At 42.5% G+C, this 26,295-nt stretch overlaps 1 protein-coding gene across 1 annotated transcript in view; it reads left to right on the top strand.

Annotated features, from left to right (window-relative positions):
• The window catches only part of LOC120796449 (ankyrin-3-like), a 130,355-nt gene that overhangs the window by 82,223 nt on the left and 21,837 nt on the right, over positions 1-26,295 (top strand). The window contains exons 16-36 of the mRNA XM_040139319.1: positions 1,367-1,465; positions 3,827-4,024; positions 4,363-4,461; positions 5,206-5,304; positions 5,459-5,557; positions 5,685-5,780; positions 7,246-7,318; positions 12,286-12,409; positions 16,160-16,262; positions 18,086-18,195; positions 19,063-19,095; positions 20,034-20,258; positions 20,467-20,621; positions 20,991-21,202; positions 21,440-21,647; positions 22,017-22,113; positions 23,168-23,396; positions 23,556-23,681; positions 24,179-24,301; positions 24,833-24,859; positions 26,112-26,193. Of these exons, the coding sequence (XP_039995253.1) occupies positions 1,367-1,465; positions 3,827-4,024; positions 4,363-4,461; positions 5,206-5,304; positions 5,459-5,557; positions 5,685-5,780; positions 7,246-7,318; positions 12,286-12,409; positions 16,160-16,262; positions 18,086-18,195; positions 19,063-19,095; positions 20,034-20,258; positions 20,467-20,621; positions 20,991-21,202; positions 21,440-21,647; positions 22,017-22,113; positions 23,168-23,396; positions 23,556-23,681; positions 24,179-24,301; positions 24,833-24,859; positions 26,112-26,193 (2,617 nt within the window). The remainder of the gene's footprint in view (positions 1-1,366; positions 1,466-3,826; positions 4,025-4,362; positions 4,462-5,205; positions 5,305-5,458; positions 5,558-5,684; positions 5,781-7,245; positions 7,319-12,285; positions 12,410-16,159; positions 16,263-18,085; positions 18,196-19,062; positions 19,096-20,033; positions 20,259-20,466; positions 20,622-20,990; positions 21,203-21,439; positions 21,648-22,016; positions 22,114-23,167; positions 23,397-23,555; positions 23,682-24,178; positions 24,302-24,832; positions 24,860-26,111; positions 26,194-26,295) is intronic.

The following is a 26,295-nucleotide window of genomic DNA, read 5'->3' as shown; positions in this document are numbered from 1 at the left end:
CATCTAGCTGAGAAAAGGGTAATAAAGTGCTGAAACAGAAATAGGATGTTTAAAGGCCCCGTCGTTGCAAAAATGTGTAGGCACTTCACTTTGATATTTGAGCTTTACTGTGCAGAATGATGTATGTGCAGAGTTTGACACTTGAGGGCTGTTTTCACATTCATCTGCTGGAGGGGGAAAGTTTCTCTGTGCTCACCTTAAATCTGAGTTTAAGACTAACTATGAGAATGATTTTGTGACGTCGCAACTAGTTAGGAAACCAAGTGTGGTGTGGAAACTTAAAACCTCCGGTGCATACACACTGAGAATGGACTTTCCGGTGAAATAGTAGACTTCCTGCGTTAAACTTTTGAAAAGAAAAGCATTTGCATATTTGTAGATTCTGGATTTTTCAATGAGGGAAAGGAGTAAATGTAATTTAAGAATTTTCAAAAGAGTAATTGAAAATAATACAAAATTGGTAATTGAACATGTCTGCAGGGGATCTTTACACCTAATCAATAACATGAAATGCTGCTCCTCCTGCTGCTGCTAAAAAATTTTTTATAAAGTGTCACATCATCTCTGTCCTATGAAAATCATGTATCTCCAATTTTGGTGCTTTTGATTTTTTTTTTTTTTTTTTTTTTCCAGATAAAATGAAGGACTAAAGGGGAACTCCACCAATTTTACACATCAAAGTCAGTTTACAGGTTTTGTGGAGTACTACTGCATATATGACAAAAGCTGTATACGGTGTTTTGTGGGTCCAGAGTGTCCTTTTCAATAATAAATGTTGAGAAGGAAGAAGAACGCATTGAATAAAAAAGACAATATGTCGGTTCTGCTGCATCGATTTTTAATTCTTTTTTGTCCATTGTGAGTCCGACAGTGTTATAGGAGTGCAATGCTACATCAGTGAAGTGCTCTTGTAAGCGTTCCTTTATGGGCTGAGAAAATTCTCCTACTTCCTAAGCTAAATAATCCATTTAAAAAACACTTGGTAATGCCACCCTCCCCTAGCTCCTTTTTCTGGGTTTCTAGGTTTGCTCTAAACTGTGTTCTGTACTAAATTTATTCCATCAGTTTGATGTCCATCTCCCTTCATGTTGTTACATTCTGTCTGTTTGGTTCTTTCATTTTACTAACCAGCGTGTTTTTGCTTGTATGTGTTCAGTGATCTTCTAACTTGGTGTTGTGTTGCATGCCTGTGTGTGTGTGTGTGTGTGTGTGTGTGTGTGTGTGTGTGTGTGTGTGTGGGTGTGTTTGTGGATGTGTCTCTGCATTTGTGTGTGTGTGTGTGTGTGTGTGTGTGTGTGTGTGTGTGTGTGTGTGTGTGTGTGTGTGTGTGTGTGTGTGTGTGTGTGTGTGTGTGTGTGTGTTTTAGAGTGGGCTAACTCCACTGCATGTAGCCGCTCACTACGATAATCAGAGAGTGGCACTGCTGCTGCTGGATCAGGGAGCTTCCCCACACGCTGCCGCCAAGGTATCCACACAAACACAAATAAACACACATACTAAAATGAATCCACCTGGCTTAGTCTCTCAGTGCCCTCTCAGACCATTAACGGTGCTTTTTGATCTAATGTACATGTGTATGTATGAAGAACTAATACTCACCCTTTTCCTCGCATTCCATCTTGTCTAGTCTTTGACATTGTGAGTGAATGTGCAGCTTTTTCTTTGAGCTCAGCAAAGACTTTGAAACCACTCAGCCAGCCAGAATTTAGCTTATACTGTCATCATATTGGGCTTGGTGGTTTACATGCTATATTTCATATTTCTCATAACACAAAACTGGACAGCACATGAAAATGGACTGGTGATGTGTAATACATGTCATAAATTAAAACAGTCAGTCACTACCTCAAACCACCCACCTTTGTGTAGTCTGTTCCAGAGCTATAAATTTTGTGTGTTTCCAATAAAAAACAAAACCAAAAAAAAAAGCTCTTTAGTTACTGCTCTTGTTGACATGTCTGTCACACAAGGTACACACATCGTCATTGACCTATGGTCAAGTTGTGGTTCGCCCCCTGCTAGGCTTTGGTAGTCTGTGAAAACCACAGAGTGAGTATGAGCAGAATGGAAGAACCAGCAAACAAAATATGGCATAAAATGATTGTTTTGGGTTGTCGACTGACGTTCAAGACAGACAAACGACAAGAGGAGACCAAAGCTTGTAAGACTAACTTATCTTAGCACGCTGTCTTCCTTTTGATACCGGCTCTTTCTCCTGCTAGCTCTCTCTCCCCCTTAATCTGTATCTGTCTCTATTCCTTCGCTTTTCCTGCCTCCCCTCAACACTCTTAGTTATTTCTCCCTGCCTCCCTTTCTCTCAGTTTCTTCTACTATAAATTGTTTTTCATTTGGCTGGATGCATAAGTTGGTGTGTTTGGTCTAATTTATGTGCATTTGGAAAGGGATCAGTCTGTGTTTACTAGAGTAGATGTCTGCTAGCATTTGCGCACACAAATGCGAGCAGTGAATGAACACAAAGTTACATAAAACATGCTGCATGGTCACATCTCTGTACTTGTGAAACAAGTCTCACTATAAACAATCCAAGAAATAAAATCACACATCATTCATAGGAGAAGGAGAGTTTGGAAAGAACACGTGACTTCAGCTCAATTTCAACAAACACAGTGACAGTAGTGACACAGAGACCCTAGAAATATATGTGACTCTTTCTTTTTTTTTTTTCCACACTCACCTCACGCTCACTCTCATATAAGCTAAAATCACCCCACCCCTCGGTCGACCTCAAGGCTGCCCAGGGGGTTGAATAAAGCCCAGCTGCAGTTCACATGACCACCGATGGAGCTCCTAACAGGGAAATGATTTTAAACGCTGTCTTTAATTTAATGTTGTATGTGGAGAATGTCAGAATAGTTACTTTACTCCTTTTTCAGCCACTCCCCTGTTTGTTCACTCTGTCTGCTGCTTTATTGCTGTTGTGCTTGTGTACAGCCAGCTGAGGGAAACTTTTTTTGTCTCAGATGCTCATTCACAAGCACTTCAATGAGCAGTAGTCCCCCACCAATGATAAATATAAAATTATCCTTATAATGATATTAACGCGTAATGTTTCTCTTTTTGTACTTTTAATTTTAAACAGTATTTATTTTAAAATGGACAAAATGTTTTATGCAACCTCATGATTGTCTATGAACTAAAAGTCCATTATTATTGATAATTTTTATTATTATTATCTATATATAGTATCTGTGGGTCAATCCACAGCTGAGACAAGGTTACATGACTGTATATTTGCTTCCATGACTAAACGGATTATATGCTGAGATGCACAATGTTGAATTTGCGCATTTTTGCTCCAATATCTGTATCATGACTTTTATCTGCCCCAAAAACTCCTGTTATATACTTACACTTTCAAACAGTTTATTATTCTGAATTACTTATGAGGTTGCAGAAAGGCAAATTGGACAAAACAAATTGCATCGGCTCAACTATTAAACCTTCTGAACTTTTTCTTGGCACGAGTTCATTAGCCATGAGTGCAGTGCAGAAATATTGTTTTCTGTCATTTTCTGTCTCTTTATCATATCAGGTTTATCAGCTATATTTATTTCTTGAATGTCCGTCCTACAGCTTTGTCTACACTTTAGTCTATAATGTGTGTATATGATGTGAATTCCATTTTGATTCAGGATGGAATAAACTACATTATAGAAGACGACAGCTAATGAAAACATTCCCTGTTTTATGCAATACTGAGCATAACCAGCGTCTTTTATCACAATAGAACAATACCCCAACCATCAAATCCAACGAAGAGCTCCATCCAACCTCCTAACCCCTGCATGTCTTTTGTCTGCCTTAGAATGGCTACACCCCGCTCCACATCGCTGCCAAAAAGAACCAAATGGACATTGGGACCACACTGCTGGAGTACGGCGCAGACACCAACGCGGTGACACGGCAAGGCATCAGCCCCATTCACCTGGCAGCTCAGGAGGGCAGCGTGGACCTGGTGTCCCTGCTGCTGGCCAAGAACGCTAACGTCAACGTGTGCAATAAGGTGAACTCAGTCACATAGCTGCAAGATGTACAGTTTATTCATTCACACAGACTCTTCACTCACACAAATGTAGACATGCTTTGCACATGCACAAACACCTAGCCTGTAATCTGTGCTAGTGTCACCTCAATGACCATTTCCAGACTGTAGATCAACACTTCTCACTTGTTCCATTATTAACGTAGCCATTTTACCTGGTCACTCTCAGCTTTTCAACCTATTTTCCAGCATAGTTTTTCCTGGGAGATAGCATGTTTCAGTCTTGTTGTGTGCTCCCACCATAACAAATTCATTCGTGTGTTCTCCTGTGTTTTTGTGCGTCCTTTCCTCATATAAAGAGCGGACTTACACCACTCCACTTAGCGGCTCAGGAGGACAGGGTCAATGTTGCAGAAGTCCTTCTCAACCACGGGGCTGATGTCAACCCACAAACAAAGGTCAAGCTTTCTCAGATAGAGAAAAAATTACACAAAAGTATTTAAGGCATCAGAAAAATACACTCGCACACTCTTGGGCACACACCCACACATTTTTCCATAATCATCTCAGAGGCTACATGAATAAATAATTGAGCCTTTATGGATGCACCACACACTGCAGCAAACACATACACATACACATGCACATGAGCATGCACTTGATCTAATATTCAGTCTAACACTGCCAGTTGCATTCACTTACACGCAAACACACACAGGCCCCATAACACGCTGCTCACCTTCAGCGAGACAAACCTGCTGTAGCTGAAGGTTGGGCTAACACAAGGTTATATGGTGTGTGTGTGTGTGTGTGTGTGTGTGTGTGTGTGTGTGTGTGTGTGTGTGTGTGTGTGTGTGTGTGTGTGTGTGTGTATTTGTGCTGACAGGACAGTTGTTTACAGCGGATAGGTTATTCATTCACTGATCTCCTCCATTACCACTATGCACTGTACAGATAATTTAACATGGACATGAAATATGATGCAGTTTGGAAGTTGTATTTAGAATCAGAGACAGCATATATAAACCATTAGTTTTTTCTTTCACAATAATTCTTACTGAAGCACTTTTCAAAATAACAGAAACAAATGTAAATGTAACCAGATGAGGCCTCCAGTTAGCATGCATGTCTTTTCCTCCTCTTTTCATCCACTCGCCTTTTTACCTCTGTGTCTGTCGCTCCATCCACTTTCCTTCATGCAGATGGGTTACACTCCGCTGCACGTGGCTTGTCACTATGGCAACGCAAAGATGGCAAACTTCCTGCTGCAGAACCATGCCAGAGTCAATGGCAAAACCAAGGTAGACAAATACTCACTGCATACTTACTCATCCAACTACACTATCATGCACTGTCTTGTGTTACTGTCCTTTATATACAAATGTATACATCCAGAGTTAATCATTTCTCGTTCCCTGACTGTGTTTATGTGTCTGTGTGTCTGTCTCTGTCTAGACCGGATACACTCCTCTACACCAGGCAGCTCAGCAGGGCCACACCCACATCATCAACCTGCTGCTTCAGCACGGGGCCTCGGCCAACGAGCTCACCGTGGTCAGTGCACAAACACTCTGGCACACACACACTCCAACAGAGCTTAAGGTTGATGAAATACTGAATGCTCTTTGTGTTTTCTGTGCGCCTCCCGTGAATAACTTCCTGTTGGTCTGTCACTGGTCAGAATGGAAACACTGCCTTATCCATTGCCCATCGTCTCGGGTACATCTCTGTGGTGGACACTCTGAGGCCCATGACGGACGAAAACCTGACCGCCATGGTGAGACACTGTCTTCCAGTCAATGGCATCTCATATGGTTAAAGGCAATATCTATTACATCACCAATAAATTCCAAACTAATTTCATTCTTTTTAATATTTTCAATAACTTGGAAATAAATTGAATACTAGAGCCAGGCCAATACAATAAATGCATGTAACACTGAGGAAATTAGCATGGTTATCACATTATAAAAACACTTAACAAGTGAGAATCCAGCATCCTCAGTTTAAATGACAGCACTATTGGTTTTGCATGTTTTAGCACATTAACAAATCTCATATACTTTGCATCATTTATTAGTTTAAAAATATTAAAGTAGTATTTTTTTCAAATTGATTTCTTAACTTCCAGGCAGCCATTGATTTTTATTAACAGTTTCTTAACTGTATGAAAGTCATCTTGAAACTAGCTTGAGAAAAGTTATCAATCTCAGTGAAAATGTCAATACTCTTAATGCTCTGTCACTTTGGGATATTCTGGTATGTCACTGCAGTTGCAAGCACAGTTTTTGGTTTTGCAATCAGAAGCTACAAGGCAAGTAATGACTAAAAGCTTTGACGAATAGTATAATTTTAGATGTTCATTCCTTACTCCTCCGACTCTTTGCTAAAGGCCAGTCAGCCAGCAGCATACTGTGACAGTGTGAATCCTGCAAAATCAGCCAGCAAGTAAGTCAGTCAGTCACACTGTCAAATGTGTGACGTTGTCGTGATTAAGAGCGAGGGAGAGAGAGAGAGAGCTTAGGTCGGAGCTTAAGGTTTCTCCCCAAATAGCCCAGGTAACTAACAGTGGTCTGATCCACTCACGTGGCTCGGAAGAAGAGGGGGAGGGAGAGGCTGAGAAAGTGGGACGGTGAAGAGGAGACAGGGGTGTAAGGGGGACAGTAAGTGAAGAGACAGAGAGGGAGGTCACTATGGATCCTGCAAAATCAGCAGCCAAGTGTATTAGTCATAAATGTCTCTATCTACGGGGATGTAACTTAAAGTTCAAGGTTGTTTCCCTACTCCTTGTGTGAGTGATCCATTATTCACTGTGCAGAGGCCGGGGCTGTTGTTTTATGCCTCTACGTCTTCAGGCCTGTTGGACCTTTGCTGGTCAGTTTTGTGGGGTAATATGGCCTTCAAACATACCGTATCAATTCTTCTTACTGTGACAGTGGCCACGGCTCAGATTCAGCTAAATGTCCATATTAGGAAATACATATCACTCAGTTTCAGGTGATATTATACTTTCAAAATACTTAGTCTTCAAGGTCAACTCCCTGAGTTTGTTATGGCAAATGATAACACCCCTAAGTCCCTGTATTGTATCTCTCAGCTCAGTGTTGTTTTTATGAAGGTAACTCAGGGTTTTCCCCGGTTTATAGCTTCAGGGAATTGTCCAGAATATAGATATTTATTTTCTAATATTGTTTTGGCAAAACTGAATTGTTCACCTGTCCATATACTTTTCGTATTTGCAGAGTGCATCAGAAAAACACAAAATCAATGTCCCAGAGACCATGAATGAGTTCCTCGACATGTCAGACGATGAAGGTATGTGAAAAATGCTAATACTTCTCTTTATTCTGCTCATTTTCAACCATTAGGTGCTAAGATCAAATTAATTGAACCTTGTTGGACTTGTTTTTAATATCAACACTTTGCATGATTTACACACACTTGTGACTGTGTGCTATGTGATGTCATTTTCATTAACATGTGCATGTTTCACTGAATGTCTATTCGAATCACACAGTCCGGGCCAATGTGCCAGAAATTCTCAATGAGGAATCTTTTTCTGATGTTGATGAAGGTATTTGTCACAAGTTTGCCGCCACCGTTCCTTAGTTTTTTTTGTTTGCCTTTAACATAACGCACTTCAGCAGAACTAACCTGCCTTGTTGAAGCGCTAACCGTCAATGCTTTGCTGTTCTGCTAATCAGCTTTGCTGTTCATTTCCACGAGAGACTCTCCGGGCAGAATTAAAATATACTCACCCAACGTTATTCACTTTTGTAATTATGCTGTTTAAAGTGCTATGAATCTGATAGATACACTGTTGATGCAAAATTATTCTTATCTCAAGAGCCAATAAGCGGGTCAGACAGAGCTAGAGCTGGTTTGTTTTTGATTCATTTGCTGTAAATCTTAGCCTGCCATCATCAGAAAAAGAATAAAGTCACAGCTATTTCCATTTTGTCCATGAAATCCATCAGCAAACATTATTTTCTTTTAGCTGTTTTTAGCTTTGAATCCGGCCTTGGTTTTTCAGCAGGTCTGAGTGTCCTGTTTGTGTCCACAAACTGACACCGCTGATGTTATTTTCACTGAAACTTAAAAAAAAAAAAAAAAAAAAGTTATTTTTAACTGCTTGCACGCCATAGGTCTCTTAATCAAAGACACTGTATGAAGTATCATCCTCACCTCAACCCTGCAATCTCTTTGAGGGAGTTGCTGTAAGAAAATGAAAACAAGGACAATGTGACTCACTTCATATTTCAGGTGAGAGACTATGTAGACACCTGCATACATTCAATGAAATAGTCTTGTCTTACTGTTGTCTTACTGTTTGTAAAACATCAATAAATTACGTACCATTAATAATAACAAAGTTAGCAGTAGCATAGCTGCCTTAGCACTGCAGAGCCAAATAGCATTGCCAAGTGTATGGTACGAGTCCAATTCTTTCAGGCTGCCCATTTCAGTCTTCCGTCCTTTGTTTTGGAACCACGGAGCCAACAGGCCTGTAAAATTGATGAGCTTGGTCATGAGCTGTTGCTCAGGGGATAGTCCGGGGTGTGGAGTTTCTACTTCGGGTGATACAGCTGGACTCGGAGAGTTACGTGCACACACATATAATAGGTGATCATGGATGAGTTGGCACTGTAGCTGTATAATGAAGATCCTCATTGGCATATCTGTGATTCGGTGTATTATCCCTACCGCGCAAGAATGATAAATAAAAGTACCCATGGCCCCATGTACTCAACAGAACTGTTTATACTGTGTGCATAATTCATCAGCATTGCACGTGTGCATTGCAGCCTTGACATTCACTTTGCCCAATAGTAGCAGTAACAGACTGGCTTCAGTTGGCTTCTGCACTCAGGCCTGCATCCCTTCCTCTTTGTAGTATGTTTGTAGTATTTTTGTAGTATGTTTATTGCTTTATCTGTGTGTGTGTGTGTGCGTGTGTGTGCAAGAAGCAGTAAAGAGTTTCCACATCTCTCTTTAATCCTATATGAGGGAAGCGAATCCTATTAAGTTGTAGGTTGACGTGAGTGTGGCCGGTCACTCCCGGTCTTTAGCTGCTGCTGTGTGTGTGTGTGTGTGTGTGTGTGTGTGTGTGTGTGTGTGTGTGTGTGTGTGTGTGTGTGTGTGTGTGTGTGTGTGCGTGTGTGTGTGTTTGGCCTGCCTGTGCAATTACACTCTCATCTCATGCTTTCTATAGACAACTACGGCCGCGTATTGTACCAACCTCAGAAAACAACCTCACTCCTTGCTGTGCTCTGCTGTCATCCCAGTGCGGAGCGTCTCCATAATCCCCATAGCACTGGCTTGTGCAGGGTATTATTACAACCGTTGGTGTTGCGTACACTGAAGCTCTTTAACCGTCAAACGCCTCTTGCGCAATTGTTCTAAATTTCCCCTACTCTTGTGAAAGTTTTTAGTCATTGCGTGCAACATGTAGGAGGAAGAACTGGACAGAGAAATGTTGCTCAGGATTTAAAAAAAAAAAAAAATGTCAAAGTGATGCATGATGTAGTTATTTCATCTTTTTTTTTTTTTTTTTTGCCTTTACTCCCAGTTTGACCGTAACGTTCACTGTAGCGGGGAATAAAAGGCGCGAGGAGTATCCAGCGACGGTTTCCCACCTCCCTCCGTCACTGTCTCCTCCGCTGAGGCTCCCAAGCCTTTGCTCAAACCAGCGGTCAGCTGACCGGGCTCTCCGCGGGGCGGTAAACACTTCCAGCCCCCCCCCCCCCCCCCTCGTTGACGCTCTTCAGCCGGAGTTCGTCGTAGATGCCGTTGAGCCAGGGAAGCGCGAAGACTTTCTCTCTTTCAATCCAATGAGATGAGCCTCTCCTTCTTCTCTTTTTTGTTTTTTTGAGCCGCCTGCAGGGCGGAATTAACCCGTGGCGTGGCTGCGGAGGTCAGACGGCCCGGCTGGCTCCGCTGTCTCCGTGCGACAGCGCGTCCTGTTCTGCCGCAGGGAGACGCGAGACCTGGCGGGGTTTTGAGTTTCTGATTTCTCCGCGGAGAGAAGGCGGCGGAGGCGCGCCCGAAGGTCTGTCGGTCTGAGCGGGGGTTAAAGTGCGCAGGGGTGGAAGGAGGGCAACATTTTCCATCGGCACCAGGAGCACTGAATGGACTGCTTGGTAGTCTTCACCGCTCTCTGGATTCTCTGGTCGGCCTGGCAACGGTGTCCGGAGTTTTAGAAATAGCAGAAATAACTCGAGGGGGGATAAGAAGAATTGCGATCTGTGGATATGGCTGAGCTGGAGAGAGGTAAGTTGTCAGAGCATCAAGAGGAGTTTCGGTGGCCGGACTTAAAAGACAGATGATCTGCCGACAGACAGAACATGGGAGAGTGTCATAGTAACCGAGGTGAAAGTTTGTCACTCAGTATTATTATTATTATTATTACTATTCTTTCAAATTGTTTTTAGTTCTCTACCAGTGGGTAGGGATGGATATCGTTTCACTCAGCCTATACAAAAGTTGTGTGTGTGTGTGTGTGTGTGTGTGTGTGTGTGTGTGTGTGTGTGTGTGTGTGTGTGTGTCAGGGGTGGGGTGTTGTGTGGTGGGGTACCCGAGCTTGAATGGGACGTTGATAAGCCCACATTATTACAGCAGCGGTGGAGCCGATTGTTCTTCGGTTGTGTCAAGTCAGACAGAAACAGCTAGAAAAACACAGGACGTTAGGTGATCCATTTTACCGTCAGAATAAAGGCATAACATGCCTGAGGGGGGGGGGGGAAATCTGTCATATGTGTCAGTTTCCTTCTTCTTGAGTGCATAACCTAAGTTTTGAAGAGTGATGGCTAAAGTGGTAACGCACGGTGTGTTATTCTGTGTCAGTGTGTTAGAATAAAGGTACGCGGATATCACCAGACTTAGCATTTTGCTCTGACATCAACCAGTTACTGAGAAACACGATACACTAAATGTGCAAAAATAACTGTCCCTAATCAATTAATGTCACAGTGTTTTTTGTGTAACGGGACAAATGGGCAGCTTGTCAGTGTGACTGCACTTGTTGTCACGCGCTAAACTGTACTAATAAATAAAAATTGCTTACAGTATTCTCTTCAGATTAGTTGAGAGTCATTATGGGAGTAGGAAATTAAAGTAGTAAAGAGTAAACGGAGAGAAAGAGCAGACTTAATGAATAATTTACTGCACTTCATAACAAAACAACTCAATGTTTCAAGCTTGGATTTACCTGGAAATATTTAGCTGCAAAGAGAAACTGCATATTACTTTTCTGTAGGCCTAGATTCCTGTTATAGACAGAAGGCATCGCACCGTAAGTTACAATGGGACAGAGGGATGTAAATCATGGGAAAATGTGGTAGTTAAATAAAATAAATCTCAATAACCAGAAGAACCCATTGGAAGCATGGGTGTGAAACCGAGAGCGCAACATTTCCCTAACTTCAACTTTTCAGTGAATATTTAGTTTTCTAATGTAAACGTTTTGTTCGTTTGTTTTTTGAATAGAAGGTGTTGGCTAGTTTCATGGTCGTTGGCGGTGAGCTTTGACACCTAAAACCTGTCAGTCCTCGTTTTATTCTGAAATTTGGTACCGGAAACGCCGGCTTTTAATGTCATCTAACTTGACAGTGGTTCTGGTGTCTGATCGGAGTGCGGCAGTACTGGAGGTAGGGGGAGGGGCTGCGGTGAAGGAGCAGAGGGTTGCAGGCAGGACAGAGCCGGACATGAGGGAGAAGGAGAAGCACTGTGGCCGCTCCGCCGGCTTCATTGACCGGCGTGTCATCGTCCACCGGTCCGCCGATCGAGGTGCGGTGCGGCTCTGCAGTTTCTGCTTATTCCCTGCTTGTTGTGATCAGGCGTTGGTAGCTGTTACAGCCTCTGCTGCGCTCCGCGTTTGAGTGTTATGGAAGCGGCTGCGTTTGGTTTTGACAGGAGAGCTCCAGATATACCGCAAAGTGGCTTTGCTGCTGCCTCCGGTGGCATTTTCCTCTAAAATTATGATTGTCTAACCCATGACACAGTCCCGGATCTGTTGTGATCTGTTGTGCCACAGTCAAATGATTAGACAGAGAGAAAAGTTGCAGTGGGCTATGCAGTGGCAGTGAGGTATGTTGGGTTAAACGACAGAGTGGTGCTGATAAATTATCCAAGGCCTCCTCTGAGTACCACCATCAAATAAGTGAGAGACTGATGTCGGCAGTAAGGGGCTTGTTTTTTCACTCCTGGGGTGAGGCATCGCCTCTCTCGTCCGGTTTGGCTTTTGTAGTTGACTCGAGGACTTTATGATTTCACCCCTCCACCAGGTGAGGATGCGATGACCGGCGACACGGACAAATACCTGCGGCCTCAGGACCTCAAAGAGCTGGGGGATGACTCTCTCCCTCAGGAGGGATACATGGGTTTCAGCATAGGGGCCCGCTCAGCCAGGTAAGCACTTGTCATTTTTATTAGATGCATAGGAAAATCCCTCATGTGCTCAGGTGCAGTCCTGTCAACTATTTGGCCCAACTTGTCCTCATAATACTGAGGCCAGAATCTGTTTATCTGGTTACAGTAGCTGAAGTATGTGACATGATGTTTGCCATTGATTCTGTGGTTGTTCAACCCTGTGTACACAAATTTGTGGTGCCATATCTGATATGGCATGCCATTTTTTTCTAGATTGTATAGGGTATGTTGGACTGGGAGAGGTCATTTAATGGGCAGTCCCGTCAATGTGCACGCAAACTCTGACACAAACACACACAAACAGAATAATGGAAATCGCCAGAGAAGGCAGCTGGAAAGCTGCCATCTAATGATTCAAACGGGCAAAATGATTCAGCGTTTTGTGTGGCTCCATTCAGACCCGTGCAAAGATTACAGATGGCGCGTAGTATAACGCAAGTGATATAAGATGCGTCTCTGAACTTTGACACCTTTGATACTCCCGGTGAGCAGCCGCGCTCCGAGCTTCAGCACAAGCCTGACCCCACTTTCAGATAGTGAACAAACTGTGTAGTGGAAAACTGGCAGGCTCCAGCGGAAACACATCAGGACAAGTGCTGTGCAGCCACAGAGCGTGTTGTAGCCACACTGACAGATGGCAGATGCGCTGTAATGGTTGGATTGATAAAAACAGCTATGGTAACGGTGACAGGAAGCTGCTAACCTCAGCAGCCACAGCCAACAAGGGAAACACTGACTTAAATGGAGAGATTCCATGTAAACAAGCCTGTTTGATAAGGCCCTAAAAACAAAAGCTCATAAATCAAAGGCTATAGATAAAGTTTCTGTCAATGTTGCTTTTGTAACAGTTATTCACATGGTAATCTACTATAAATATACTAAATCTGTTTCTGTTTTACTGCTACTTTTCTGTAATTGCATATATGGTAACAGCACAGTTTATAAGCGAAAATAGATTTTTTAAACTGTTGACATGTCTCTTTGCAGGGGTGTGAATGTTATGCTTTGAAAAATATAAAATATCTTATGGATCAGTGAATGTATGACGCTGAGCAAGTTCTTTTACGTTCCCTACCTTTCTGTTTATGACATCGACATTGCATGGTTTGCTTTTTGACTGGGCTGCATATACGCAAACACACTCACACTCACGTGAACCTAGAAACACTTCGGCCTAGTTGTAGCTTGCAACCATGCAAAAGCAACAGCATCAATGTCATGGGGGAAAAAAAAAACGAAAGCCACATCATGCTTCGGTGCCTTCAAAATGCTTTGCTTTCACTCTGCTGTTTTGTTCTTTTCCTTGTTTTTCCTGCACCCTGTCCCTCATTCTAGCCCTAGAATCAGGTAAGGAAAGAGTAGTAGTTGTAGCAGTAGTAGGCAACATTAGTCGTGAATGGTGTCCCTCCCTTGTGACCCCTGTTTAACTCCAACCGTACATCCATAAAACCTCTAACTCAAACCACGAGTCATCCATTGTAAATTGGTGTAATCCGGTGTTGCTGTTTCTCTGTTTGTGGTGGCAGATTGGTCACTTTGTTGCTGTTACGTGTTGTATTTGAGATCATCACTCCATCTTGGCGCATCGCCATTCACCGTATTTTCTCATCCGTCTAACAGAAATCATCGTATCTGCAAATTGAAAATGTATTTATTATTTTTTGCTGCAGGTGTGGAAAAGAGGCAATGCTGCTGGAAATGAGAAAACAAAAGCAGCACTTGTGTTTTGTGCAAACTTTTCTTCAGTTTGAGTTGTGCGGATTAACTTCCCTAAATTTTTGATGTGGCTTGTTCTTAAGTGACACTTTCTCTATATTTTTGTTGTGCCACCAAAGTGTAACTTCCAGGGATTAAAAATATCAGTTTAACCACAATCCATCCGTTTCATCCCCCCTAGTTACTTGTTAGTAATTGGAGATGTCCCACCAATATTCAGGATGACAGTAGATGTCAAATCATGGTTTACAGAGATGGAAACTTTGCGGCCCGAGATTACGTGGTAATTTGGTCCAGCATTGAAAAAATCCCCCACATGTGTCAAAGACAGACACTCAGTCACACATACACCGATGCATTCACGCGCACACACTCACATGGACTCAAACAATTGCCTCTGAGTCCACACAGGTGCCTCCCTGAAAAAACATTGGACCACCGTATGCATGGAGATGAGGGGAACAAAAACAAGTTGTTTGGAAAATTTGAAGTGTAGTTTACAGCTAGGCAGACTGATTTATCAACAGTAAAATAAATGGAGTGGTGAGGAAAGAGGAAGGACGGTGACAGGGAAGGATAAAAGGAAAGCAGCAAGGTAGAGACAAAGTGAAAAAAGTCTTCCATTATTTGAATTGTAGGGTAAACTGCACAGTAGAGTCATCACAACGTGACTCTGAAGTGGGGATAGTAAAGATGGGAAGAGATGGTGGGACAGATTTATAAAGAAGAGTGTTGGATGGTGCCAGGACATGCAGAAAGAGATGACAGACAATAAGGAGGACAACCAAAGAGAAGGAGCAAAAAGGAAGGAAATTAAAAATCCCGGATGTTTATGGAAGAGAGGAGGATGGACAGAATGAGAAAGAGGAAGAAGCTGTGAAGAACAAACAGAGTCCCGGTGAGAGCAGAGGGGGTGAGGGGGGTGAGGTGCCGTGCCAGCGAGTCCATTCAGGCCGTACAGAGTTGCTTGGTAACTTCGACGGCGGGGTAGGCCGGCTGTGCTGAATAAAGGGCTTCTCTCTGTGCTGAATAGTGTGCCCACTCAAACACGCTGAGCTCTGCATTCCCCCCCCCTCACACACACTACACATCAATACACACATACAGTACACACTCAGGCACAGAGTTGTCGGCTTTGTCGCTGGGATTGTATCCCTTTGCAAGCCCCTCTTAGTGCAAAAACACACACAAACACACACTCATCATATATGTTATTTACGTGCCTGTACACACAAGTGCACATGTTATAAGTGACTGTATACTGACCATACCTGAAAGGAATCTACAGCACCGCATTGAGCCAAAGAGGCTACAAAAATAGACACACGTCACCACACACAGCCATAAAGCAGACTGCAGCAAGACAGATAGAAAAGACCAGCTCCCCTTTTGTATTTGGTTGCTCTGAAACAGGTCTGGGTCAGCTGCTAATCGCAGAGTAAAGCAATGCCAGTCCTCGAGCTCGAAGTCGAATTTGACAGTTTAAAACACTTTGGAGTAAATCTTCTTTCTTACACTGTCATTGATACTAGATCGACACAGACTTCTTGTGACTTTCAGACTCTCACCTGCCAGTCGGGTGTATAGACGTACAGTCCACTAATCTGTCATACTTCATCATTTAGACACACTTAGTTACGTCCGTGTTCATGATGCACACCAACCACACCTTCATATACAAATGCACACAACAGCCGTCTGTGTTTTCTTTCAGTCTCCCCACTTCTTCCCTTCCTCTTTCCGTCTATCTCTTAATGCAAACACACTGACCTCACTCTCATTTCCATCTCTGAGTAACCTGCTGTATTATCTTATCCTTGTTCAACTGCGGACTATTCTGTCGCTCTCTATTTTCCACATATTACTTTTAGATTCTCTCTGTCCAGAAATTAAAAAACCTGGTTCCCTGGAGGTTGCATGTAGTAATGGATTCCTTGCTTTTTGTTTTATGTCGTGTTTCCCTGCCCGTCATTTGTTGTCGCCCGCGGCGCTGGGTTGCGTGGTAACATGTAGCCTCCGCTCCTTCAGTTCGGATAGGTCCAACACACTCAACCGGAGCTCCTTTGCACGAGACAGCATGATGATTGAAGAGATTCTGGCCCCAACAAAGGACACGGTAAGATCCATTTTTTGTCATCCTCATCATCTTTTCTTTCTTTTCTTCACTATTTCTTGCCCTTTTTCACCCTCTATACTCAACCCTTTTTCTCTATATCTCAGTCTCAGTTCACCTTTTCCTTCCTTGGTATCCTTAGCTGTCTGTTTTTCAAGCTTTCATTTCTCCTGTTCATCCAGATTTCCGGGTACATCTCTTATATTCTCTCACACTTTTGTCCTCTTTGCTCTGTCTTTCCGTCAATGGCCTGGTAAAAAACACAGACTGGATGGAATTAGAGCAGGGAGCAGGGAAAGTTTACTTGTCTTGCACAAAGGTCACGACAGAAGCAGTGTTGATGCCATGCGTGCTTTTGCCAAAGTTCTGAGGGTGAGCATATAGCACCTTGACGAAGAGTTTATTGGGAGGACCCCCTTTGCTTTCTCCTGGAAAACTCCAGTGCTCTGCAGAGCTCACCCTATCTGTCCAGTCCTTGTTTTGGTGTTCAGGAGCAAAAACAGAAACTGTAACCTCTCACAATATAAACAATATTAGTAATATAACCCACAACTCCAAAGGCAACATCAAGCAAGATCTCAAACTATACATGGTCAAACTATTCACTTAGTTCAACTCTCGTCTTTTACAGAATAAGCAAATATTTTGGACTTTGAAACAAATGTACTTTTTCTTATATCAAAGGGCTTTCTGTTAAATTGGTATAATATCTACCTGAAATTATACGAAAGGTCAAAACATTTCTTCTCCTTGGTGATACCTACAGTGCTATCGTACTGTAATCTGCTACATTTGGTAGATGGCATTTCAGTTACGGTCACATCTGTTACGATGTATAGTGCGTTTTCTGAATATAAATGCCTAAATCATAGGACCATCTCGTCCTCCTAGACATAATCATGCCTTCTTTGGTTGAAGATGAACCCTTTAGTGAGACAAAGTGTGACTTCTGAACGGTTCTCTCTTCTCCCCTAAGCTTCAGAGTGTCTGTAAAGACATTTCCTACTTGGTTGACCCACTCAACAAGGTATTAAGTGTTCATGGATGTCTGACTCATTCGTCTGTTTTGGTGATTTTCAGTCACTGTCACATGGTTCAGCTCCCATTTCTCTTGAGTTTTGGTCTTTGTATATGTGTTTGTTTTGGGTCAATGCCATTCTCATCTCATTCATTAGTGCTGGTCTGTGTTTAGTGAATGGTCGTTCCCATGCTGCTTTCAGTGTACATAAGGTCCCGTGATTCGGTGTTCACATACAAAATGATTTATTAGAGCTGATTTCCAGTTTCTAATTTTTCAAGCACCATAATTATTGCACGTTATGTTTGCATGTGTCAGTGTATTTCCACTACAAAGTTATAGTAGCACATCTACAGTACTGTGTTATTTTTTGCATCTTTTTGTCCTGACTATGGTGGGACTATGGGTAGCGGTGATAAATGTTGTTGAAAGATGAGTCAAGAAGCTGTATATGTTATCAGCTCATTGCTCCATAACCTGCATGACTCAAGGACCATGAAAAAAAAAGGGAGGGTCAAAGTTGCCTTTTATGTCCATCCAGTGATTAATGATTAACTCTGTTGTCTTCTTAGTGTAACTCTTTCCTTCCAGTCTCTATTTTCTGGTTGCTGTCCTTTATTCTGTTTTGCTCGATGATTTATCTGCTGCCGATCTTTGTCATCTCTTCCATCTCGACTCTTTTCCTTTTTCTCCCCCTTGCTCTTCCCACCCCTCCTTCACCTCCTTTTTTTTCACCTCCCACTCTTAAATCTCCTCTTCCTCTGTTTTATCTCTTCTTCCTCCTCTCTTCACCTCTGTCTTCTTCCAGCATCTCGCTGTGACGAGAGACTACAGCTCAGAGTGTATGCGGCGCTACAGCTGGACTCCAGACACCATGGACCACAGCCATAACACTGCGTCCAGCCCCATTCACTCTGGGTAAGAACAGCTGTACTGTCTCCTGATTTGTCAAGATATGTTTACCAGCATGCACACACATACAGTATACTGCATACACAAACTCAACACCTTCATATAGACACATTTACTGCATGTATATCCACATAACTATTGAGGAAATCACGGATTTTATGTGCTTACAGCACAAATCTGTCGTATTGTCTTTTGCTCTCCCCCTAAGAGTCAATAACCGGCAAACTGTGCAGCACTGATGCAGACAAGCTGCAGGGCCGTGGGATCTCTGCAGTGCTGCTACTGTACACATTACATTACAGCAACAAGACACACAGCTCAACCTCAAAAGCCCACATGTCATTCCATAATTCTAGAGACATGGTCCAGAAGTCACCCCCGTGTTCACTGATATGTTCGAAGTACAGTGCAGGCTCTGTGTAGGTTCATTTTACAGTGGCACATGTGTTTCATTTGGATAAACTGATAAGACTTTGCGCGCGTGTCATTCACACACTTTGAATATGTGACATGGTAAGTCATTGATTTCGCCCTAAATAAACTGGGCTGTCTTTGCACGGAACTTAATGCGTAATCTCTCTGGTGTTATTCCCAGAAACGAAGTACCGGGATCTGTCATGTCCAGTTCTGTTTTTTTCGATTTTTGACTCATTATTACGCTTTGTGTGTTTTTCTGTCTTTTTATATATTACTTTGTTCATTGTCATTTTGTCCTCAGTGTCTCTTATATTTTCTGTTTTCCTTGATTTTTTTTAATCTTCCTTTCATCTTCAGTAGTAATTACAGATCCCAACAGTGGCTGTGAAATGTTGATACTAAAACTAGGTTCTGGGGGTTTGCCTCCTGCATTGTCTCCATGTGTTTACTTTGCAGCTTCTCCTCCCCGCTCCCTCAGTATGACTCCAGGTGATGACTGAGTTTGCTGCTTTCATCCATGATACCGCAGTGATGTCACTCACTCCTCCACCTCTGTCTCCCTCTCATCTCGTCACTCTTTCTTCTCAACCTAGCCTCCTCTACTCCACGAGTCTTTGCTTGTCTCATCCCTGTGGTCTGGTGTTTCATCTGCACTGCCTAGATATTAGAAGTGTATAGTGAACGTGTTTGGGAGTCTTGACGTGCCATCTTTCTCTCTCACGGTCTGTTTCTCACAGTGCACATTAGGAATAAATCTTCCTCAAAACCATACAGGGATTCTGCTATTTGAAACATACAGTATAGAGAAAAGCAACTATTCAGAACATAACACAACAAATAGTGAAAGAAGAGTCTCAGGCTTTAGGCATGAGGAATGCTCATAAGAATGCATAAGCAGAGTTTTCTATGCCTACACCCCAATCCATCCTCACGCGTGTCAATGATGCCAAAACGTGCTTTTAATTTGAAGAATTAGACACTTTACATATATATCACATTAACCTTATCTTGGTGAGACATCTGTGCAGGTGTTTAATATTTGATCACTAAATGCTGCTTTGGAGAAACTGAAACTTTGGCAACAGTCTCACCTTTATCCTAAGAACCGGACACTAAACTTTCTGCACCTTCATTAGCACCCCGTTTAGTTTCAGACGGTGTTTAATGTTCTACATTGAGGCAGATGAAGGTGAGAATTTCCAACTTTCAGAACGCAAAGCATCTTTACTTCTTCTTTCTGTCATTCTGTCTCTGTCTCTTGCTCTTTCTCTATTTTTGTTTTTTTTTTCTCCTTACTTTGTTTGGGTGTACAGTGATCACAGCATGGGAATTGTTCTCCTCACCTGTGTCCATGGTATGGCTTCTGTCTATCTTTCTCACTGTCTATGTTTTTTCCTCCTCTAACTCTGTTCTTTTTCATCTTGCAGGTTCTTGGTCAGCTTCATGGTGGACGCCCGCGGTGGCTCCATGAGAGGCAGCCGCCACAATGGCATGCGCATCATCATCCCTCCCAGAAAGTGCACGGCGCCCACACGCATCACCTGTCGTCTGGCCAAAAGGCACAAACTGGCCTACCCCCCTCCCATGGTGGAGGGAGAGGGGCTGGTCAGCCGGCTCGTGGAGGTCGGACCAGCAGGGGCTCAGTTCCTCGGGTAGGGTGCTCGGGACTTTCTCTCTGCTGTGTTTATGAGTGTCAGCTTTCTGGCCGCTTACAAATCAAAGGGGGATCTTTTGCTAATATCTACATAAAATATCATGACTCAGAGAATGGTTATGTATTGCAGCTAATTAACCAGCGACTATCAATTAAAAGAGCCAACTTCTCAGCTGCTCTGACTGTTTTATTGTGCTCTCTTTCAGTCCTGTGATTGTGGAGATCCCTCATTTTGGTTCCATGCGGGGGAAAGAGAGGGAGCTGATTGTGTTAAGGAGTGACAATGGTGATACGTGGAAAGAGCACCAGTTTGACGCCAGACCAGAAGACCTTGCCGACCTGCTCACTGGGATGGATGAAGGTAAAGCACAGGTTATTCATCACAGCCCAACTTCAACCAACAAGACTGCAAAGACAGTTTGTTATTCCACAGTATGGCTGAATGGGTGAAGTTGAACTGAACCACTTAGGAAAACCTGTACTACATAACCCAGGGCTATGTCAGCTGGTGACCTAGAAAATCTAATTTTCACTCCAGAAGCATTTTTTGTCTTTTTTTATTCAGGCTATTTAGCCTATTTAGTGTTCTTTTTGTAGTGACAATGACCAAAACTCCACACCTCAATAGTACCTATCATTTAAATGCATAAAGTGAGGCTTCCTAGGAAGAAGACAGCACCCATTAAATGCTGCTTAATTTACAATTATAAAGTACGATTTTCTGTCACAGAGCTGGACAGCCCTGCTGAGTTGGAGAAGAAGCGCATTTGCCGCATTGTCACCAGAGATTTTCCTCAGTATTTTGCTGTGGTGTCGCGGATAAAGCAGGAGTCTAACCACATGGGTCCTGATGGAGGCGTGCTGTCCAGCACCACTGTGCCCATGGTCCAGGCATCATTCCCGCAGGGGGCGCTCACCAAGAGGATCCGTGTTGGCCTGCAGGTACAGCAAGACTCCTTTGATCAGCTCAAATTCAATCGAGACTTGGCTTTTTTGTTTCAAATACTGTCCATAGACCTATTATTTATTAATACCTGACCTATTTTTGGGTGAATATTTGATTCCACCTGACATGCCTGAGCCTATTCTTTTAACAGAAAGTGCAGGAAAAGATTTAAGGGAACATTTCTCAAAGTTTAATCGACAAACACTGAGTCTGCATCTTTGCTCTTTGCACAGGCCCAGCCTGTACCAGATGACATGGTGAGGGCGGTCCTCGGCAACAGAGCCACATTCAGCCCCATCGTCACTGTGGAGCCCAGGAGGAGGAAGTTCCACAAGCCGATCACAATGACGATCCCTGTCCCACCTAGATCGGCAGAAGGCCATCCCACTGGCCATCGAGGCGACTCAGCACCCTGCCTACGTCTGCTGTGCAGCATCACAGGCAAGTAGACCTGCAGATAACTAGAGCATGAAAAAAACTGTGGGGGTACCTCCAAGCAAACTGCCTTTGCGGGACTAGCTTTGAATTTAGTAAGACAGTCACTGTATCCTTAGATGCTAAGAAATGTTATTTGTGATACCAGACATAATGGTTCAACCATTTATTATACATGAAACAGAGTTAGTAACTCAGAATCACTATGAATTCAATAGTCGTGGGCACATCAGGCCTACTTTGATGTCAAAGGCCACTGGTCGATAGGGAGAAGATGAAGAAGTGAGAAGATAAAAGGACGGGGATTATGGAAGCTAAAACACAGGCTCGACTGGAAAGGCTGTGAGCTCATCTTTTGTGCCCTGTTTCAAACAGGAGGGACATCCCCTGCCCAGTGGGAGGACATCACAGGGACCACACCGCTGTCCTTTGTAACGGATTGCGTCTCCTTCACCACAAATGTGTCGGCCAGGTGAGACACACACATATACACATAGTGCGCAAACATACTATACACACAGTAGACCAAAGTAGGTGATCATAAATACAGCCAAGAGTATTTTGAATGCCTTATAGTGAATTAACCCTCACATAACTTATCTGATACCCATGTCTAAATATATGTGGAGTTTACAGTGTTTTGTTGACTGTTTAAACCAATTACCAAAAACAAGACATACTGTGTGGGGCATTTTTCACTTTTTCCTGACATTTTCATGGACGAAAGGATCAATCAAGAAAACAATTGACAGATTAATCGATAATAAAAAAAAAGTTAGTTGCCTGTCCTACTACCTATCACTGCGAGAAGACCTCTCAAAGTGGTTTATTCTCCTGAATTCAACATCTTTCACATACACTCATAAGGAGAGTGAGTTCACCTCTTGTTTGACTCTGCACGTTATTGGCTTTAACCTATTTATTGAGATAATCAAGTGACTTGATAGTCGATTTTTTTTTCCCTCTCCTTATGCTCTCTTTAGTATTTAAATAGACATGTTTCTCTGTGGCCCTGTGTACTAACAGGGTCACACTTCCATACACTTATACCTAAGTGTTACAATGTCATGTGAAAAGTACATTGCTGAGGGATGCCTAGTAATAAGGCGGCTTAAACTGACCTCAGCCAGTGAACCTCTGGGTTACAGTACGCAAAGTCATGAAGTACCATCTAACTAGATTGGGATCATGTGGCGAGTATGCAGTTTAATATTAACAGAGCACCCTTTGTTGATTACTACACAACTGTCATGTGTCTGTGTTCACCCTCCAGAGAAATGACCCAGCTTGTCTGATTTATTATTTAAATTATTTCACTTACACTATGGTGTGGCCGCCCAATGAAAGTTTTGATATTAAAATGGCTTAAATGTGCAGTGCAGAGTGCCAAACTTTTGGCTGTTGTAAATCATCCTCATATTAGGGAAATTGTTCACATGGCTGACATTCAGATTTTTTCATTTTCTTTTCTGTGTTTTTCCCCCCATTCCTCTCCTCTCCTCTTCCCTCCGATCCCTCCTCCACAGGTTCTGGCTCGCAGACTGTCACCAGATTCCTGAGACGGTGAGTCTAGCGTCTCAGTTATACCGGGAGCTGATCTGCGTGCCGTACCTGGCCAAGTTTGTGGTGTTCGCCAAGATGAATGACGCTATTGAGGCTCGGCTACGATGCTTCTGCATGACAGACGACAAGGTGGACAAGACCCTCGAGCAGCAGGAGAACTTTGAGGAGGTGGCCCGGAGCAAGGATATTGAGGTGGGGTTGTGTGTTCATATGGACCGCAGTCAAGAATAAATAGACAAATGAATGAATCCATTATATGTTATTGAAATACAAAACAATATCAGTTTCATCAGCATCATCCGCAGAATGTGTTTAACCTGTGATATTACATTTTTGGTCAATGGACTGTAGGTTCTCGAGGGCAAGCCTATCCACGTGGATTGCTATGGTAACCTGTCCCCTCTCACCAAAAGTGGCCAGCAGTTGGTTTTTAATTTCTACTCCTTCAAGGAAAACAGACTTCCTTTCAATGTGAAGGTATAACATTAACCCTCCTATCACCTTCTCTCTCTCTGCCAGCATTGACCTTGTATGTTGTTCACTCTGATCTAATTTATAAATGTGCATTGCTGATTAAATTATGTCAGAAATGATCATCCTCTCCTAATTATCTGACATACATAGCAATAGCAGTTTTCTTTTGCCTTGTCTGATGCCATTTTCCGAGTGAAAGTTTCTCACAGATCAGAATTACACACTGTAAATATAATGTTTTTTTGGTCATTTTTGCCTTAGTCTTTTCACATGCATGGAAACTGACAAATGAAATCCATTCTACCTGTTAAATCTTTGTAACTATATACTGTATGACAGTTTCCAGTTTTAGGAATAGTGGAATAGGTTGAGGTAGAATAAATACAGAAATTTCTACTCCTGGAGTTAGGAAGAAAACCTTCTTTTCATATTTTTCACTTTGCACTTGCAAATTGTCTGTACTTCAACTCGTGATGCAATCTTTTGGCTGTCTTCTACAGATCAGAGATATGGGCCAGGAGCCATGTGGCCGCCTCTCCTTCCTGAGAGAGCCAAAAACCACTAAAGGCCTTCCACAGACTGCCATTTGCAATTTGAATATCACACTGCCAACCCACAAGAAGGTAGGATGACCATGTTTGAATAGTTTATCCTTACAGGCCATATCATATCATCTACATGTAAATGAAATTGAAAGACAGAAAGCAGTGTTGTCCTGACATCAAGAGGAGCCACTGACGTTCATTTAGTCTCGAAATGACTATCTGCTGCTTGTGTCTTTTATTAGTGCTGAAGCCTGTGCCAGTCATAAGACCCCACAACGTACATTTGTAGGCACACATGCACATCGTGCTTTGTTCTATTGCCTGGTTCACTGTGGGTACATGAGAATTGTGCAAAAAAAAAAGACACTTTTCATTTGTTTGTTGTGGTGTTGATTGATCACAAGAAACTGTAATTGTTTTTCTTTTGCTTTTGTTATTTTGCTGTTTATTTTTATTAATCTCGTAGATTTTTTCTGATGCCTTTTGTTGTTTTTGCTGCTCCATTTTCATCCCCTGAATTTTATTTCCACCTCCCCGCTCACTATAACTTCCCTGCTCTCCATTGTGTCATCTCTCTCCTCTCCTGCAATGCATCTTGGAATACCACAGGATATGGAGTCTGATCCTGATGATGAGGTAAACAGATTCTTCATCATCACATGGAACTGCTTCTTCTTTGTCGTCCTTTCTGTTTGCTTTACTGCAGATGCTGGAGTAATTATGCTTGTTGCAGATATTTTGTCACTGTACAGCACCTGCGTGTGAAAGATGCTCCTGACTGCACGTTTTTTTACACAGCTTCGTCATTGCTGAAGTGACCCTATGTAGTGCATGAGTGGAAATGGCAATTGTTTTAAGCGGCAAGGATTTATTTATTGTTGTCTTCATCCCAAGTCCAGTGGACCCAATTACTGGGCCACACCTCAGCTTGTTTTTCATCTCTATGTTCCTTTTCCATACATGTTCAACAGGAAATCACCATATCTCCATTCTTACTATTAACTCATAGAATGTTTCGCACAGGACTATGGTATCTCTTGTAAGCTAAAGATGAAACCCCAACTCTTATCATTTATCCACTTAGTCATTGTTTTATTGTATTCGGGGGTTTACCTTCCTCACCCTGATCCTTGGCTTGTGTGTTACAGAGAATACTAACACTCTCAGCTGCATGCCAAAACATTTATAAGAGAGTTTAATTAAAGGGAGATAAGGCTGTTTTTATGTTTGAATATTTACATTATAAGTAGTCACCGTGTGTTTTATACATAAATATATCAACCTACTCGCCAGACAGAATGTTCATATTGGACAATTCAGCAACCAGATTATTACATCCAGATTATGTTCAATGGCAGCATTTTTGAATGTTCAGTGCCAACATAAAAATAAGTATTCCAACCATAACCACACATTGCAACTACAGTTTGGCAAACAACATGGTTAAGGTTTTCAAAAGACTGTAGACATAATTTCAAAAACCAACACTGATTGTCTGAGAGGGACACAAACTCCAGCCCCTGGCATGAATAAGACACACCAGACCCACATTCATCATGCCAGCTTCCACAGCTTTATTTTTCACCTAGTTACATAAAGGGCACATTTTTATCTGTATTGGCATTGTAATTGTGAAGGCAATGATGAATAGATGTCAAGAAACAGTCCATTACTCTCCAGAGGAGACGCTACAGTACACCTGGAGTCTCTCCTTGTGCCAGTACTAACAGCATGTACTGATTCACTAGAAACAGGACAGTATCAATGCACTGCAGTATCTACGTTAACAAGTTAACATTGTCATTTAGACCTAATTTTGATAGATTAGAACCACATTTCACCATATTTTTTACGTTAAGCATTTTTTGTTCTTTTTTGTTTGTTTCAGACTGAAAAGCCAGAACGACGTCATACCTTTGCCTCCTTAGCTTTGCGTAAGCGCTACAGCTATTTGACCGACCCAGCAGCGAGTGAGTTTCCCATTTTTACTTTCATGAAAATTTTACTTGATTTTAGATATCTGTAATTTTGATCAGTTTTAGTGCCTAAATGCCCCTTTATACAGTGTACTT

Source organism: Xiphias gladius, chromosome 11, assembly GCF_016859285.1.
Source record: "Xiphias gladius isolate SHS-SW01 ecotype Sanya breed wild chromosome 11, ASM1685928v1, whole genome shotgun sequence".
In the NCBI taxonomy this organism is placed as follows: domain Eukaryota; kingdom Metazoa; phylum Chordata; class Actinopteri; order Istiophoriformes; family Xiphiidae; genus Xiphias; species Xiphias gladius.
The sequence above is the reverse complement of the archived record's forward strand: the minus strand, read 5'-3'. Positions and strand labels throughout refer to the sequence as shown.